General features: G+C 36.4%; 1 protein-coding gene and 1 pseudogene across 1 annotated transcript; both read right to left on the bottom strand.

The window, feature by feature from the left end:
* The window catches only part of LOC131145524 (histone deacetylase 5-like), a 99934-nt pseudogene extending 83148 nt beyond the window's left edge, over positions 1–16786 (bottom strand).
* A 129-nt stretch (positions 16787–16915) lies between these two features.
* Positions 16916–19113, bottom strand: LOC131145523 (pentatricopeptide repeat-containing protein At2g41080). Its single transcript, XM_058094663.1, has one exon. The coding sequence runs from the start codon at positions 19047–19049 to the stop codon at positions 17049–17051; it is 2001 nt and encodes a 666-aa protein (XP_057950646.1). The 5' UTR covers positions 19050–19113; the 3' UTR covers positions 16916–17048.
* Between the last annotated feature and the right edge of the window lie 1006 nt (positions 19114–20119).

The following is a 20119-nucleotide window of genomic DNA, read 5'->3' as shown; positions in this document are numbered from 1 at the left end:
TATTTAACTTTTTCCCCATAAAAAAATATGCATTATGTTCCAGTCATGATCCCAACATTGCTGCAAAAAACCAAACATCTCCATAAAGCAACTGCATTTTTGCTTTTACCCATGGTTTTAGAAACTGAAGCAGACCGGATAGTCCAATCCGGTTCCACTGGATCCAGCTACCTGTCCCGTCCGGGTGAAGTAGCAAATCCAGAAATGAAGCAACCTGGACCACCTGGTACAGAACCGGCAGACACAGTCCAAACCGGTCTGACTCAGGTTCACAGCTAGGTCAAACCAGTCTGATTTTTTTAATTTAAAATATATATTTCTAATTTTTTCTGTTAGAAGAGTAAAAAGTTAATGGACCAAAGTGCAACGCAGTAGATGAAAAAAAAAAAAAAAGCACACACGCACCTTAAGGGCTTGAAAGTCTTGAATGATGAATCAAACTACTACTCCATTCCTCCCACTGCACAGTGTCTACTTCTCCAGCACAGCTTTTTCTTCTTATTCCAAAAATTTTCACTGCTCCTCCCCCCACAGCATTTTCTGATCAGCTTGTTGGATGGACCTTTTTTGCATACATAAACGATAGGGGAGATAAAGAGAGAAAGAGAGAGAGCAGAATTGGAAAGGGAGGGAGGGAAGGGAGAAAGGATGGAAACATTGGAAAGGGGGAGCCAAGGAGGAGCTCTTGTGCATGGGAGATAGGAGAATTTCCTTGGATAAAGACTCACCTAAATGAGCATTTGATGGGTTAGAAATTCTTTAAAATTTTTAGTTGTTAAATTGACTCGTAAAAGAGAGCATATTTCTTCTTTTAAGGCAATGAATCGGATTTGCCTTTTTAAAAACAATGATGTTCGTTTTTCTCAAGATTCATTTAATTTGAAATTTTAAATATAATAATTAATGATAAATCATAAATTTATATTATAAATTTATTATGCATAATTATCACATTCTTAAAAGCCCTATATTAGTTTTATACATTCATGTTTTAACAATTAATATAAATATCTATAATTAGTTTTACTTTTACGTACATATATATAATTTAATATATATATATACATATATATATATATATATATATATATGACATCATGCTGATGTCACCAGCTCAAACCCAAGTTGACCCACCAGTCCTACCAACCTAGTGACTTTGCCTAGTCAGTCAATAGTCCTGTTTTCAAAACCATGCTTTTACCAAAACCAGAAAAAGAAGAGATTTGATTAGAAACACAAGAATTTACAAAGGGGAGAATGATATATTTCCCATCAAAATTCTATAAAAACCAGAGAAAAGAAACTAAAGCACAAAAAAAATCTTATTCTACATCTTCCAAGCAAAATCAGTGCAAAAACAGATGAGAAATTTTTTTCTGAACAATCAAAACATAATGAACACAAATCAGGAGAAAGTGCTTTTGAAGGTCTCCTACTCTGCAACATATTGATGGTGTTAACTCTATTAAGAAAAACCAACCAAATAAAAGCCTTAAATTTTTTGGGGAAGTTCAGCCTTCCAAATTATTTTATGAAGCAGAAAAGAGGAATTAACGGTAGACCAAAAATCAAAGAAAGATTTAGAAGAATGACCTGCAAAGTGTCTAAGGACCATGCTCACTTGGGATCTTCTCTCTAAATTCACTTGCTCTATAGAAAGAGAAGCCTAGATCGACCTTATACCTCAAACACTCCTTAATTCTAGTTAAATCCCATTTTTTGCTTGACTCAAGTGCTAGCTTTCTTCTTCTGTCATAGACAGATCTTGGGCTACCGGTGACAGCCTCTAGGAGGACCTTTGGGCGGAGCTTTCCTGATCCACTAACTGACTTGGGAGGATAGCAAGAACTCAGAGCCTTCGTGGCCGTGACCAGTAGTTAAGGCTTAAAGAGCATTTCTATCTCACGAATTGGATTTGAACCAATATCGACGCTACTTGCCCTGTTAGTAGATTGTGAGTGGGTCGTCCTCCTCATTATAGTCCTCCTAGAATCAATTGCTTTTGCAATCCTAGATTGCACCTAAATTCACACTTCTAATCTAAACCATTACACCATCCTATTCCTTCTTCACCTACCACATGGTACCAAAGCTCCTAAGGTTGTCCAACCTTCCTCTCAGTGCTCAATATCTCCCTGCCCTCACTTGTAACACTACCTTGCCTACTCTACTAAAAACCCATCCCCCAAGCACCCAGGTTACAAAACACATTCACTTGTAACATTGTCATGGTTATAAAATTATAACAGCAGAAAAATCTATAAAAAATCAAAAGGAAGCTGAAGGCAGGCTCAATATTGTAACTTTTTAAAGACATCATAGCAAGTGAAAAAAGGAATTCTACCTGTCCACCTTCAATATAGCAAAGGAATCTTGATTTTAACATATTTGATCCATATGTGGCATACCAAATGTCAACCTTGGAAAGTTCTGATCTCCAGGGGATGTGAATAGTAGCCACTTGATCTGCAATCAATTTGGAAGCGCATCACATGAGCAAAATAAAATAACAGAATCTTTCAGCCAGACATTTCATGACTTCATGTTATTTCTTTACCATGATTATTTTCAACAACTTTCATATCTGAAAGGGGTTGTATAAGATCTTGAACAACCTCCTCCGCATTTGCTGATACAGTACTCAGACTTTTATCACTCTCACTGTCAGAATCAGAGCTTGATATGTACTGAAAGTCAAGATAATTGTGTTAGCAGGCAGTTGCAGAGAAAGAATAAAAGTTTCTAAAATTTGTTACACACAAAAGAATGAATAGTATAGTCTTTTAAAATTAAGCAAAATATTCCTAAAAGGAATTAAATTTCATCAAAACTACATTAATTCTAAAATAATATTAGAACTTAATAGTTTTGATAGAAACTCATTAATTGACAGCTAAGTAAACCAAAAAAAAATAGCAGTTATAAAATTTTTAGCCAACATCACGATATACATAAATATTTAGTTATTGATACATGCAGGACTCGTAAGCATGCAATACAAAGATTTCATATTGTACCTAAAAAATATATACAATTCTCAAACAAAAATTAAATTCAATCTTACCAATAAAAAAGGTTAAATTTTAATTCTCATACCTTGTAAATTTCACATGCAGCATACATGTATCTTATGAATTAAATAGATACAATATCTCTCTATAAAATACAAATAAAATAAGACGTTTTCCAAAACACATCTTTTAGACAATGATGTACCTTCACATTTTCAAAATAACTTACACATGCGTGTCACATTTATGTCTACACATATCTTTCAAAACATTGTATCTAGATACATATTCTAATAGTTTATTATATTTATACAGTTACATATTGTTACGCAATAACTTAATAATAATTTCATTTGGCTTTTTTCAGTTTGATAAGAATTATCTCATATGATATCTTCATCTATACCATATAACATTTTTCTTAAATTTTAATTTGAAGAAAAAAGTGACGTAGGCTAGTAGTAAACAACAGCAGCAACACCATAAACAACAACCAAGCGTAAAGCCCTAATAGGTGGAGTATTGATATCATATCAAAATTGGAATAATTATAACAAAAATTTATCAACTTATTCAAAAACGTATAAAGATTAATACTGAATAAAATATTTAAATTTTTAAAAAAATTTAAAATTTCTTCATAATCTATATAACCATATATTTGATCTTTTGAATATTTAATTTTTTTTTAAAAATAAATATAGTATTTATCATAAGAATCATATTCAGCTATTGCAAAATTATGTAGTACCAGCACTCTTTTTAATACCATCATGTCCACGTTCTTGTCATATTTGTAACAACTACGCTCTTTGGGTACTTTTCCTACTTGCATCCTGCAATTTATTGAGTGTGACAACTCTGAAAATGTTCTTTTAAAGTTCAACACTTCTCCATGCTTTTCAGGGCATGTTCCTTAAACACTCTACTGGCACTTGTTTTTAATATGTTTAGATGTATAATTTGTCATCATTATATGACTTTATTTCATTTGTTCATAAAACCTGATAATCTCATTTATCCTCCTACTAATCTACAAAGCTCTAGAAGCAATACATGATTTGTTGATCCTTATTGTCCAAACAATGTCCCCCTTAAGTTCTTTCTATAAACTTTCTTCCACAAGGACTCTAGGGTTTGATAAATATTGACATTATCTTCGGGTGCATTGAACTTTAACGTTATTTTTAACTTTTTAGTTTTTACCAATAAAGTCCACATAAAATGCAGACAATGTACAACTAATAGAAAGCGATGAATGTATAGTTGTAATGGTTATTTGCACATGACCTCAAGCAAGGGATCCTGGGGGCTACCCAAATGAAACTTGTTGCATAACATAACTATCATCAGAAATTTAATAATATTTGGTCAAAGCTTGGAAGAATATTTAAAGCCAAAGGAAACACCTGAACTGGAGTAACTTCAATGCTAGTTAACTTTTTTGGTAGCTCATCTGCAAGAGTGGGCCAAAATGCACTTAATTCCTGGCGGACCTGAAAAACGAATGCTAATGACTAAGTAGAACAGCAAAAAAAAATTTAAAAGAAAAATAAGTAAGTTATTTATGCCTCAGTACTGCAAAGAGAACTGTAAGACAAGAAGAGGCAATTAACCTAACCCAAAAGATGATATAGAACTCAAACGATGATGCAGAAGTTATATTATCGCCTGTATTACACATCAAGTGGACTCAAATGTGTAGGTCTCTGAAGTACTAATAATAGGCTTGTCTTCCAGTAAAACTTCAACACAGGCAAGCACTGAGTTAGCCAAGGACTCAAGATTGTATCCTCCTTCTAACACCATGATAATCTTCCCATTTGCAAAATCCATCAACTGAAAACAAATTCAAAGGGACAATTACAAAAACCAGCCGATTGTTCTTCTAAATGTCACCTCATATAGAATTATACAGTGCAACATAATGAAAAATGAATTGGACAAACAATAGCTATGATATGCAGCCAAAGGCAAGTCGAGATGTGAATGAAAAATTACAGTGACACGTCCAACATTTTGTACCATAATAATGCAACAAAATTTCAGCGCATGATTATGGGAGCTACGGTGAACATTAAATACCAACCTTTTTTAACATAAGCGAATATCCATATGGTGTAACACAACGACCCCCTAGAGGATCTCCAACAGCTGTTCCAATCATTAAAAGAAATTCCAAATGCTAAATAAATATGGATTCTGAAACATTTATCACAAGCATCCATATATATTTGAGAATCTAGGGCTTACTGTGCTGAAAAATGAACGGAAGGATTTACCATTTTAAACATACAAACAGAAAAATTGTACATGTCAGGAAATATGCTATGGACCACAAAATAAATTTATGAAGCAAAAAGACTCAAGAAAATTGACAGCAATTAAAAATAAAATAAATCCAACATTTACATGCCAAAGTTACAACGTAATGTGAGGAAAAACAGCTAAAACTTGCTAACATCATAAAACAAGCCACTGCACATGTACACAAAGTTTCAATGTTAGACCATTGGGAGTTATGGCAATATTAGGCTACGTGCTCTCCTCAATGCTCCTAGAAGACACCTAATCTCACTTTTTAGTCAAACAATTGCATAAAGTTTGCTATATAATTAAGATCTACAGTACTCCCTATGCCTTGTTAATTTAGACAGAATTCCTATTATTTATAAGGTAATAATAGGAATATTCTTGAGGTTTCAATGCTTTATATTTGATTTAATTTTTCCCTCCTTCAGAGATAAATTTACAAATTGTAGAAAGTGAGAGGAAGAATGGATGGGTCTTAAACTTTTCATAGGGATGACGTCACAACAGATTATAGCTGACCCACATCAAATCCTGCAGAAATCATAATCACATCTGGATCAAAATCGTTAGTGACAGGAATCAATATATGGTCCCAAACAGCAACATAGTCAGCATCTCCACACCGGCCATTTTCCCAAGGGACATTTATATTAAATCCTGCACCTGGTCCTTCTCCAATCATTGTATAATAACCATCATCATTAGCTGGAAAAAAAGTCCCAAATTCATGCCTGCATAAGAGGAACAGCTCCAAAATATAATAAGGCCGTGGATACATTTTATACTATACTATACTATTTCAATCAATGAAGCCACAAATTCAAAGGCCTAGAAAAGAATCAGCTAGTATAACACCTTAAGAAAACAATGTAATAAATATCATGCATATTACTAGAAACAAATACTAAAAACCAGGAAAAGGAAACTAGCAACCTGTTTGATTATACTTTGCAAGCTGAAATAAAAACTAAAAATTTGACAAAATACATGTCCATTTTTTGCTTGGATCAAATAACACTAATTGTCATGTCACCATTAAATCACCATAAAATCCTCCATCCTCAAGTCCCCTAAACAATTTAACAGTACATCAGTACCACTAATAAACGTAATAAATCCAACATTTAGAGATATATTTGTTAGACAAGAATATGTATTCTAGTCATTAGGTGGTGTGAGTGTACTTTTGTCCCTAATATCTTTTCTCTTATATATAAGAGGGCAAACATGGAGCCGTATGTATGCTCCAGGAAACTGACAACTGGGCTTTCTATGTTTCTTCTCATCTTCCCATTTCCATCTCTAACCCTAAGTAATGTATTTTCTTCATTAATCATCAATTTATTTCATATTTATGACACAATATCAGAGCAATAAACTTCTTCAAACCTAATTGACCTGATGTAGTTATGACCCTTCTCTTCCTTTCTTTTTCTCTCTCTTATCATCTCTTAAAGTAGAGAGTTTTTTTGTGATTCAAGAGTCATTTAGGGTTTTTTTTATCCTTCTCCTCTCAGCCGTGAACCACTCTTGTGGGTGTTGGGTGGCTCACACTAGTTTGCACATGAAAAGACAGCAGCTTCGGGCCTGTTTAGAAAACATTTTCTGTTTTCCAATTTTAAGTTTTCCAAAGAATTATAAAATTTTAGTTTATTTATTAGTTTTCCAAAATTTGTATTAGATAGAAAATAACGAGTTTTTTTAAATGCGCAAAACAATTTTTCATTTTTTATTTTAAGATTTTAAGATAATCACAAAAAAAGACAACTTGTTTTCCAATTTTCCAAATTTTAAATAAGGCAATATTTGGAACCATAAGTTTTGGGGCTTGAATTTGTCTGTGTGGATTTAGAATAAATTCAATACATAATAAAAAAAAAGAGCAGCCCGTTGCACAAAGCTCCCGTGTATGCAGGGTCCGGGGAAGGGGCGGACCACAAATTAAAGTCCAAGATCCAAATCCCATGCTCTTATATGCAAGAATTGGAAATCTAGAAAAACAATGAAAATATGTATTCCAACTTTTCCTGTAAAAATTTGGAAAATTGGAAAGGAAAAAAAAAAAAAAGTGGCATTTTTTTATTTTTTGAAAAAATTTTAGAAATGAAAAATTAAAATTTTTTCACAAAAAAATAGTGCCAAAACTGTTTATTGTATTCATTTATTTCATACAAATGTTGTAAAAATGACTTTTTTTGCAATTTGTTGGAAAACTAAAATGGAAAATGAAAACTTTTTTCCAATACTAAATGGGCCCCAACTGTTTCTGGCAGACTGCTGTTGTTATTCTGGTGTTTCCTCTGACTGCTGGTCGAGTGATGATACTGTTATGAAGTTGTGATTGCTGTTTTCATTCCTGTACATGCTTCTATCTGCTGCCAGGTTGGTTATTTAGTGCTTGCATTGTTGATGAAGTGCCTGCAGTGCTTTGTGGTGGTCTGCATTCTGTGTGGACAAAGTGTGATCTGCTCTGTTCTGTGCGGTCAAGGCCAACTTAGACAGCATGTGTGAGAGGGAATTTATGTCTGATTCTGGCTAAAATTTGTTGCTTCATTTATGTAGTTGTAGCTGCCTCTTGAAGTTCAGGAACTTTGAAGTTCTGGAGCATTGTTCTTTGTCAGTATGAGCTGCCTGATTCTTCTTTGCTGTTATGTGTTCTTCATTCCTGATACTGGTGTGTGCTGATTGTAGTGGATTGAGTGGGGTTCTGATGGCCTCTGCAAAGAGAGCTTCAGATGACACTGTTAACATACAAATCACAGGAGTCAAATTGGTTGAATCCTCCAACTACTCACCAGAGTCTCAGGCAGTACGTGTGTCCATTAACACAAAAGCAAGATCTAAGTATCAGCCACATTCTTCTTTGTCTCTACACTCAAAAGATTATGAAGATTGGATGAAGGAGAATGACAAATCCCTATGGAGAAAACTTTTGCTCTGCTTCTAAACCCATCTGGGTCAGAGAAACAAACAATTGAGTGGTTATAAACAACGGGAATCATTGCACCCATCCACCTACTTTTCTCCTAGCCGTGCACTGCCTCTTGAAATGTAATTTGATCATTGCAACTGGTAATGAAAGCATAAGATACTAACTCCTCAAATCCATAGCTTGGCGGTGGTTTGATAGTGCGTCTAAATCTCCATATAGGAATATTGTCGACTTGCTGGTTTCCTGAGCTAGAACTCCCAATAACCAAAGGACCAAGACCATTGTCATTGTCCTAAGCTTCTAACTCAACCTACCCAACATGTTCATCTCTGCTCCAATTTTCTGGCTCCTGTTTCTATTCATCAAATTCTTGAGTACGCTTCACCATAACTTTCTCATCGAAAACTACATCTCTATTGATCACCACCTTGTTTTCCATTAGATCCCACAGTTTGAACCCCTTCACACCCTTTTGATATCCCAAAAAGATGGAATATCTAGACTTTGCGTCAAACTTCGATCTCTCCTCACTAGACACGTGAACATAGGTTGGACAACCAAATACCTTCAATACAAAACAGTCTACTGCATTTCCCGTCCAAACCTTTTCTACCACTTTCCCTTCTAGTAATGCCCTTGGTGATCGGTTTACCAAGAAACAAGTCATACTAACTACCTCGGCCTAGAAGTTCTTCGGTATCCCTACATTAAGCCTGAGACACCGAGCTCTTTCTGCTAGAGTTCAGTTCATCCTTTCAGCCACACCATTTTGTTGAGATTTCTGACAAACAATGAAATGTCTCTTAATGCCCTGCTGCTCACAAAACTCCATGAACCTAGAATCAGTGTACTCAGTCTCATTGTCTAACTTAACGCATTTGATTCTCCTCCCCGTCTAGTTTTCCACTTCAGCTTTCCACAATTTAAACCTGGAAAACGTATAGACTTGTGCCGCATGAAGTATACCCAGACTTTCCGTGAATAGTAGTCAACAAAATTCACAAAATAAAAATGTCCACCTCTTGATGCTACTCTAACCGAACCCCAAATATCAGAATGTATATAATCAAGAATACCTTCTGTCTTGTGAATAGCTTATTTGAATTTTGCCCTGTTTTGTTTCCCAAGAATACAAATCTTACAAAAATTCAGCTTACATGTTTTCACACCTTTCAAGAGTTTCCTCTTGTGAAGTTCTTTCATACCATGTGCCCAAGACGCATATGCCACAAGACTGTTTCATCAAATTCAATATCTATGGCTGCAACTCCACCTATAATAGTAGTTCCTTGTAGTGCGTAAATATTTTCATCTAACTTTTGTCCTTTCATCACCATCAGATTACCTTTCCATACTTTCATAACCCCACCTTCGGACTTGTAATTAAATCCATTACAATCCAAGGTGCCAAGTGAAATTAGACTCTTCCGTAGTTACGAAACTTACATTAGTCAAGGTTCTCACAGCACCATCAAACATTTTAATGCTAACACTTCCAATGCCAATGATTTTACAAGAAATATCATTACCCATAAGAACTGAATTTGAATTTTCCAACATGTAAGTGCAGAACCACTCCTTGTTTGGAGTCATATGGTAAGAACATGCCGAGTCTAGAATCCATGAGTCCGTGAGGCGATCCGACCCCGACGAAACTGAAAGTACATCACCATCATTGCAAACTGAATTTTCTTCTCAAACTACATTTGCTGATTTTGAATTTCCTTCATGCTTTTCATCATTTCCATTCTTCCAATCCGGGCACTCCGGTTTAACGTGCCCCTTTTTACCGCACTTATAATACCGGATATCCTTTTTCTTCTTGGATTGAGTACGATATTTTTTACTCGATCCATTTTTGAATTTTCCTCTCCCATGATCATAGTTACCTTTCACCACAAGTCCTTCTCCGTGTGAGTTTTCATCGCAAATTTTTAGCCTTTGATGAAAACCCAACAAGGCACTTGTCACCTCTTCCAAATTTAGGGTCTCTTTCCCCCATATAAGAGTGATAACTAAATTTTCATATGTATGAGTTGCTGGCAAGGAATTCAGTAACATCAATGCCTTATCATCCTCTTCAAATTTTATATCAACACGCATTAAATCACTTATGATTGATTAAATGCGTTGATGTGTTGATTTAAGTTCAAACCATCAATCATCTTAAGCCAATAAAGACACTGCTTAAGAAATAATTTGTTAGTAAGAGATTTGGACATGTACCGACTTTCAAGCTTTTGCCAAACAGCCGTAGGAGAATCTTCCTCCATCACATGATAGAGTACTTCGTCGGCCAGACACAATTGTATTGTAGCAACAGTCTTTGCCTCTACATTAGCCTCATCCATACCTTACGATTGAACACCATACAAGGCCTTCACCATCTCTCACTGCACAAGAAAATCTCACTCTCCTCTACCATAAACCGAAGTTTCCGGTTCCATCAAATTTGACAACATCAAACTTTGCAGATGAAGTGCCCAATGCCATAACAACAACTCTCTGATATCAATTGTTGTGAAAGAACTCAGGATTGCATAGCGGAATTTAAATGTAGCAAACAACGAAGAACCAAATTGGAACACACACACGCAGTATATCTGAAAGCAATAACAATCTACATAAAGATTTACGTGATTCGGAAAAGCCTACATCCATAGGAGCAATCGGCAAAGGTTTTCACCTTGAAAATCACAAAGTACACAATACAATCAATAAAATGATCTTTCCACACTCTGAATATACCCAGAGTGGTATATTTATAAACACCACAGAGGCCTCCCTCCAAACACCCAACTGCTTTAACGTTCATACTCAATATTTGAAAACATCCTCGCAGCCCCAAGCGAATTAGTTGACGAGTTGGGTCAATTCTTCGAAGATTTGGGTCAATTCGTCGACAAATTAGGCCTATTTGTTGACAAATTCAGGCATACTAAATTTTATCTACTCTCGGTATCTTTTAGTCAACAAATTCAGTCAATTCGTCAATGATTTCCTATTGCTACTCTACACAAGTGTCTTCAAATATGTTTTCTTCCTTTGTTATGCACTCCATTTTGGGAAAAATCAATACGACCTATTCTAATTAATTGTAATAGTACTGCTGCAATTGGTAGAGTTAATAACCGTAACGGTAAATCTAGACTCATAATAAGAAAACACAGTATTGTGAGATCATATTTGAGTAGTGGCATCATTAATGTGATTTATATAAAATATTATGAAAATCTTGCAGATCCATTGACTAAATTCTTAGCAAGAAAAAGGGTCTGAAATACATCGAGGGAGATGGGATTAAAACCCATAAAATCATGAACCACGTATGAGGATACGCAACCTAAGGACAAGAGATCCTGTAATTGGGTTCAATGGGAAGAACGAATTATATGGTGGTCGTAAGAAATGCACTATTATTTTAAAATCATCCCTATGGTGTAAGTGCATTTATCCTGTCACAGAGGAGGTTGAGTTTTTTTTTTTTTTTTTTAAATCTTTAATGACAATCTGTATCTCTTATGAGTGGGGTGTTAAGAGTTACAGGAGCACCCTTGACACATTTCACCTATGTGAGCATGAGAGTGTGGCCATTCTCCATGAGAATTGGACGTATTCTCAAATATGATCAAAAAATCGAGATTAGCACAAGGCCGAAACGTGTTGGCTATTAAAACTCATGTCAACACCTAAATGATTATGTGCGAGCAGCAATACTTTATTTCCCTTAAGAAGTCATAATTCAAGTCTGAGACTACTATTGACTCTGGTGTAAAGGTTACTGTTCACTAAGTGAAGGTTCAATGCATAGCACACCTTTATTATGCATAATTATTTATCTTTGTTGTTAAACTCTCTACATTCATGGTACATACCTAATATATAAATGAGGGAGGAATTGTTAGTATATTTTAATATTATTATTTTATTAATCATATTGTTAGTGTATTTTAATATTATTATTTTATTTATTATCTTGGAAAAGAACATGTACCTTGGATTGGGTTATGTATCCATATTTAATCAGGTCATTCATTCATATATTTCATAAATGCTTAAGATTAATCATATGAATGTACCTTGAATCTAAGTTTGTATCTATTTAATATATACACATTTTATTTATTAAGTGCATAGAGAATGAAACGTCATTTTGTGCCCATAAATAAACCCTTGAGACATTAGCACAACATACCAATCTATTCTCTTCATTTTCATCATATCATCATTCTTTCGAGGTTAGAGAGTTTGACAAACAAAGAAATGTGTTTTTTGTGGAGCTCTGGATTCCTCCATTTGTGCAGAATTGGAAAGAGTCATACGATTCAAATCGGACTGTTGTATCTTGGGGGAGACAAGTTTTGAGGAGTTCTGCTGCACCGGTTTGTGGACTAAGCCAAATAACTGCAAACGGCTTGAATCTCCTTAAATAGAGCGAGATATTCGTGCCTCAACCTATTTGTAAATCATGATTATATTTGTATTTTATTTGTATCTAATTTTTATCATTTTATATTATTAGATTTTCTAACAATTTGCAAATCGCAGGATGAAAGGTTAGGATAAACCAAACAGCAGTTTCGGCAAGGTCAATATGAGGCTATCATGTTTTCTTCAAACGCTTGCCCATAATCGAAATGGTTGAGATTGACTTAGACTGCTAAAAGCAGTAAAAGTTAAAGGATGTTGACTAACATTATTTCATTATCATTGAATTTTTTTTTTTCTCAAAAGCCAACAAACTTATCTAGCTCTTGAAAATCATACCCTGAAACTACAATCTAATTAGTTGATCACAAGCTTGATTAAGTTGGCTTGTACAGAATACAGCAGCAAAGAGCATATACAGAAGCCTTTTTCCAGAAAAACATGCCCTTATTCTGGTAAAGAAAAGAACAGTTGCTTGCAGTGTTTTCAAAGCATGAATGCTAGCTGCACGATGAGGTGCCCTTGCTGCCAATGCCTCAGTGAACTTGTAGCTGATGTTTGGGTCTACTTAATGCCATCACTCCCACAAAAACTTGCACAACAATTGACATGAAAGGTCTCTTTGCAGGATCATCCTGTGGACACCAAGCTCCAAGTTTTATAATCCCCACCACTTCTTTATTAGTATTTTGCATGTGGTCGTCCGAATTCTCCACAACATCCAATAGCTGCTATTCGTCTGCATTTTTCTGTAGAATTCCAAGTAGTTTTGAGCTAGATTCGAATGTGAGTGATCCAAGTTTCTTCCTTTGCACACCATCTCAAGAAGAAAACATTTCAAAAACAATAGATATCTACTTCTATGGAGATTCTTGATTGGCACCACTCTGGGGCAATATACCCAGATGTTCCTCATATGTTGGTTAGAACTTGGCTCTGGTCTCTGCTATTAGCTTAAGTAACCCAAAATCAAAGACCTTGGCATCGAAATTTTCATCCAAGAGAAGGTTTTGCAGATTTATATCAAGATGAATTATTCTTTGTCGATAATCCTCATGCAGATAAGACAACCTTATGGCTATGTCTACTGTAATCTTCTTTCTGGCTCGCCAATTAAGGCAGTGTTTCTATTCTCCATTGAAGATCAAATCATCCAAGGGTGCATTGCTCATTTATTCATACACACAAAGCCTTCTAAACTTTTCTGCACAAAATCCAATCAATGTCAAGAGATTAAAATGGTATTGGCTCCCAATTATCTTGATTTCAGCAAGACCTCCTTCTTCCCTTGTCCCTGTCTATCCAGCCACTTCACTACAATGCTAGTGCCTTTTTTAGCATTCCCTTAAACACAGATCCAAAGCCTCTACCACCAAGGAGCTCCTTTGAACTCTCAGTGGCAACAGTTCGTCATATGAAAACTTCATTGCCATTCCCGGAACTGATCAGTATTGTCATCCCCATCCTCATAAGGGATCAGTACCTTAACAAATGTTGCCGATTTGTAACTGCTATTTGGAGTAAACTGTTCTCTGGTAAAATTTACTAATGGGATAAGGCAATACTCATCTAAAACATTCCTCTTGTACTTGAAACTTGTTGTACTATGGGAGCAGTTACTGACAAAACCAAATGGATTGAAGCTATGAAAGCAGAGATGAATTCTTTACATAAGAATCAGACGTATGAGCTGGTAAGACTTCCTAAAGGGAAGAGAGCACTGAGGAACAAATGAGTTTTCAAGCTGAAGAAAGATGGTAGCGGATAGATAGTGACGCATAAAGTTAGATTGGTAGAAAAAGGTTTCGAACAGAAGAAAGGAGTTGACTTTGATGAGATATTTTCACCAGTAGTGAAAATGACAAAAATTCGAGTCATACTCGAATTGGTAGCCAAGATAAATCTAGAGCTTGAACAAATGGATGTGAAGACAACTTTCCTACATGGAGACTTGGAAGAAGACATCTACATGGAGCAACCAGAAGGTTTGAAGTTCCAGGGAATGAGCACCTAGTCTACAGGTTGAAGAAAAGTCTCTACGGCCTCAAGCAAGCGCCAAGAAACTGGTACATAAAATTTGATTCTTTAATGGTGAGTCATGGATACAAGAGGACTACAACAGATCAATGTGCGTACATTCTGATATTCCCTGATGGTAGTTTTGTCATACTACCGCTTTATGTTGATGACATGTTGATCATTGGTCAGGATACAAGCAAGATCAACAAGTTGAAGATGGAGTTATCTAAGTCATTTGAAATGAAGGACTTAGGCCCAACTCAGCAGATCCTAGGCATGAGGATCCGTCGTGACAGGAAAGCCAGAAAATTATGGTTGTCACAGGAGAAGTATGTTGAACGGGTGATCAAAAAGTTCAACATGGAAAGTGCTAAGCCAGTCAGCACTCCACTGGCTAATCATTTCAAGCTAAGCAAGAAGTTGCCTCACTCATCAAGGGAAGAAATGTCAATAGTCCCATACTCGTAAGCAGTTGGAAGTTTGATATACGCAATGGTGTGTACGAGACTAGACATTGCCCACGCTGTAGGCGTTGTGAGCAAGTTTCTTTCCAATCCAAGGAAAGACCATTGGGAAGCTGTGAAATGGATTCTCAGATACTTGAAGGGTACATCCAGACCAATCTTGGAGGGTTACACTGATGCAGACACGGCTGGTGATCTTGATGGGAGAAAGTCCACATCAGGTATTTTGTTCACCTTTGTAGGTGGGAGTTGTATCATGGCAGTCAAAATTGCAGAAGTGTGTTGCACTATCCACAACAGAAGCAGAGTATATTGCCACAGCGGAAGCTGGGAAGGAAATGTTATGGTTAAAGCAGTTTCTTCAAGAGTTAGGAGTCAAACAAGAAGAATACAAGGTACATTGTGATAGTCAGAGTGCTCTGGACTTGAGCAAGAATGCAATGTATCATTCCCGGATAAAATATATTGACATTTGCTATCATTGGATACGTGAAGTAATGAAACAATAACTGTTGAAGCTATCCAAGATTAATACTAAAGAGAATCCGGCAGACATGTTGACAAAGGTGCTAACTTATGAGAAGCTCCAGCTATGTAGAGATATAGCTAGGATGGACATCAACTGAAAAATGACATATTATTCTCCTTCTATGGGTATGGAGGGGGAGAATTGATGGATCCATACCCAGTCAAGGGCAGCCAGCTAATGCTTCTTCAACATTTTCGGCGCCGGCTGCTCCTCCGTCAATCTTTGCGGCACCGGCAGCTGCTCCTTTCAACATCATTGGCGCCAGCTGTCCAGAATGTCAAATTGGCAGCCTGCCAATTTTGATTATTTGATCCTCCCCTTCCCTATATATATGTGTGAGTGTGTGAGAGGATATACACACAAGGCAAGGCAGAGGGAACACCGGGGAGAAATCTTTTGTAAATTAGTGTGTGCTGTGAGCAGGCAGAGAGAGCTTTGAGAGTTGAGTGAGAATCGTATTTTCCTCCTCTTCTGTATCTTTTCCCAAATTACATATAGTAATTACTCTCTCCCGTGGACATAGGCCGGAATTTGGCCGAACCACGTAACTCCAGTGTGTCAATATTTTTCTTGTGTGTGCTTGTTTATTTCATTAATTTGTGGACCGGTATACCCAACAGTTTATGGCATTTTGAAGTTTCTGGCTGGTTAAGTTCGCCTTAAGTTCGGCAAATAGAACAAAATTGGAGTATGAAACAGCAAAGAGGAAAATCAAAATACCCATTAACTCATGAATATAAAACCACATACACTCCCAAAAAATATATTACAGCCTACAAAGAATGGATAAACAGGCCACAGCAGTATTTCAGCAGAAGGAAAAACATAGAGATAACTCAGATTTTTAGAGGACCTGAAATAAGGGCATGTTTGACAGTAATAATCACTCATAATGGCCACTAGGGGGTCATCAATCATCATCTTGAAGCCAGTTTATCGTAGCTGCTATCAGTTTTGCAAACCAATCTTTTGTGGGCTCTTGAAACAATGCCATGGCAAATTATGTGCTGGCTGCTGAAAACCATTTATCAGGACTCTTCAAGTAAGTTCCTTGGCTTGGATGGGCATACATTCAATGGAATAATTTTCTAGATGTATTATGACATCCCCAAGGATCAGGACCATTTTTTAGCTCAAACCCCAATTCAAACGAGATGATATGTGGATTTCATAGACCATGCATGTCAAGAAAATTAAATATCTCATTGTACAAACTTGAAAAATGAATTTCATCTCTTTCCATTGAGAATGGTGCAATTTCCGTAACAAGAATTGTTTAGAACATCTTATTACACATATCAAATAAAGGGAAAATTCAACCCATCCACTGCGAGGGCTGTGTAACCGCTACTTTACCAATAATCTTGACAAGAACATTTCCCATTCTTAAAATGATGAAATCTACTACCATCCCGTACAATAATTTCTCGTTTTTTTATCACTGATATGTACTTAATAGCAACATGGCAATCACCACAGACACGCAGGTTCTTCATTATCCTTATTGGAGCATCTGTGGGGGTATTCATTAGAGCAAAAGCAATTGCCAGCTTTTCACTATGGTGTGCCAAATTATATTCCTTCTCTTCAACATCCATGTCATGCAAAACAGAGTGGGTATCAGGCACATAACCCTGCAACTTCATCTCTGAAATCAGTTCTTCTAAATAAATATCAATATCTCTTGATTTTGGGTGGGATTTGTCACCCATGCAAAACTGATGAATTTGATTCTTCACCTCCAACCAACTTATACCTGGTTCCTTTTTCACCTTCCTCTCTCTCATCACCCTCCTGACAACTGAAACATCAGCCCAACTTTCAATAGAAGCATGAATGTTTGAAAGTAGCACATAAGGTGCAGAATCCTGAGGATCAATCCTAAGAACTTCCAATGCTATTCTTCTTGCCATCTCTGCATTCTTGTGGGTTTTACAGGCAGATAATAGAGTCTTCCAGATAATGCTATCTGCTTTAACGGGCATAGATTTAATCATAGCTTCTGCTTCCTCCAAACAACCACAGCGTCCAAGGAGATCAACCATACAAGTGTAGTGCTCCAATCTAGGCTTCACATGAAACTTCTTTACCATCAAATCAAAGAGCTCAACCCCTTTTTCCTTTAATCCACAATGAGTACAAGCATAGAGCAGGCTCAAGAAAGTAACATCATTAGCCTCTAACTCTCCCCTCTGCATCCTTTCAAACAACTGGATGGCGTCCTTTCCTCGCCCATGAAATCCATAAGCAGCAATCATCGAGCTCCACAAGACCACGTCAGAATCTTCACATTCCAAGAAAGCTTTCTCAGAATCTTCCAAGCACCCACACCTTGAATACATGCTTATCAATGAGCTAATCACAGAGGCAGATGAATTGGCCCCAGCTTTAATTGCTTCGGCATGAATCTGCTGACCCTGCCCAAGAGTTGCTAACTCTGAGCATGAACTGAGCACGCTGACAAATGTAATCTTATCTGGCCTAAAACCTGCCATTTTCATCATATTATACTGGTCCAAAGCTTCCTCAGAAAATCCATTCTGAGCTTTTCCTGCAATCAGCGTATTACAAGCAACCACACTGCGAGCCGGCATTGACTTAATTACTCTTTCTCCGTCTTTCAAGCTTCCAGATTTCATATACATGTGAGCCAAGGAGCTCCCAACAACCAGATTGAACTCAAACCCACATTTCATCACATAAGCATGAATCTGTTGCCCCGCAGTCAAGGCCTTCAAACCAGCACATCCTCGGAGAACACTACCCAAGGTGAACTCGTCCGGCAGGAAACCCAACTCGTGCACCTCTGAAAACAAGCTCAAACCCTCTTCATTATGTTCAAATTGCGTCAAACCCGCCATCATCGCATTGTAAGTTGCTATATTTCTGTCCGGCATATTGTCGAACATACTACGAGCACCATCCAGATCGCCATTTCGCACGAACCCACCGATCAAAATGTTGCCGGACATAACATTCTTCCGCGGCATAACACGGAACAAACCGACGGCTGGCCGCAATTCTCCGAACTTGGCATACATGTTGAGGAGATGGTTGCACAGAAACTTGTCTGAAGAACACCCAGATGTAGTTATCAACGAGTGAAGCTGTTTGGCCAGGGGAAGTGATTCTGTTGGTATACATCCTTGGAGGAGGAGAGAAAAGAGAGATGGATCTGACCATATCTCAGATTTAAACCTGTCAAAAGCTTCCTTTAGGAGTCCTCTGCAGCAGAGATTGGAGAATTCGTCCCTAACTTTAGCCGCAGCTGTGGAGGCGTTGGTAGAGAAGACACGCAATGCGGGACCTCGCGGTGAACAGACAATGAGATGGCCAAGACAGTACTTACCCATAAATTTGGGCCGAACCGAGCATGATTAGTACATTTTTCTTGGAGCCCAAACTGCGCTGGTATAAACAATGGATGGTACTCCTTTTTTTCCCCAAATTTAAATTTATTTTTATTAAAATTATTTATTGAGATTGGATGATCCAACATTTTTTTTTTTTTAATTAAAAGACGTCTGATCGTCCATCATTTTTTAAATAAAAGACGTTGGATCGTCTACCGTCTTTTATTCAGGGCAATGGTCATCACCCACTTATGCGTGGCGGTTAAAAAATGCTATTTCAAATAGCGTTTTTCACTCAATTAAATCATTTCTTTCTCCTTCCTCTCCATTTGTAATTTGCAAAAGAAGCCGAGAGCGGAGAGGGCTGAGAGAGGGGGCGCAGACCTGACGCAAAGCAAATATTGTAGGTGAAGGTTGAGTTTGAATTTACAATCCGAACGTTCTGCCATGAAGTACAATCTGAACGTTGGGAAGGTAGTATACAAAGAACGAAAATAATATATATATCCCTACATCAAGTTGTTTGAACATAGTTCTTGTTGTTAGCAATTTGAGTTGAGATTTTGAAATTTAAGTTAAAATTTGTATTATTTTATAGCAGAAATTGGCATTTTATATATTGACTTTGGCTATATTGAAATCAATTTGGTGATTTGAAGCATCTTTGTGAAACCCTTAAATTGAGTTTAGGGTTTTTTTTTTTCATGTATAAATGATGAATGCATAATACATTTATTTGAATAAATGATCAATGTATATGAAATTTTGTGTTTGATAGCATGAAATTATATTATATCATTTGTCTTTTTTTATCTTTTATTTTTGTAACAACAACATGTTTGTTTCTGTTTTGAATTTTTAATTTTTGCGGTAAAATTTGCAAGAAGAATCAAACTTTATGACGGTTGGTTGTTATGTCTTAATATTCAAAATTGATTTTTTGTGTTAAAGTATTCAATTTTATACAAAATTATTAAGTATAATTGAAATAAAATGACAAAGTAATTATAAAATAATTAAAATAAAAATACTGAACAATATGTTTGTATGTGTTTTGAATTTTAAAATTT

The sequence above is a fragment of the Malania oleifera genome, chromosome 13 (assembly GCF_029873635.1).
Source record: "Malania oleifera isolate guangnan ecotype guangnan chromosome 13, ASM2987363v1, whole genome shotgun sequence".
NCBI lineage: Eukaryota > Viridiplantae > Streptophyta > Magnoliopsida > Santalales > Ximeniaceae > Malania > Malania oleifera.
Note: the sequence above shows the minus strand (reverse complement) of the source record. Positions and strands in the feature narration are given on the sequence as shown.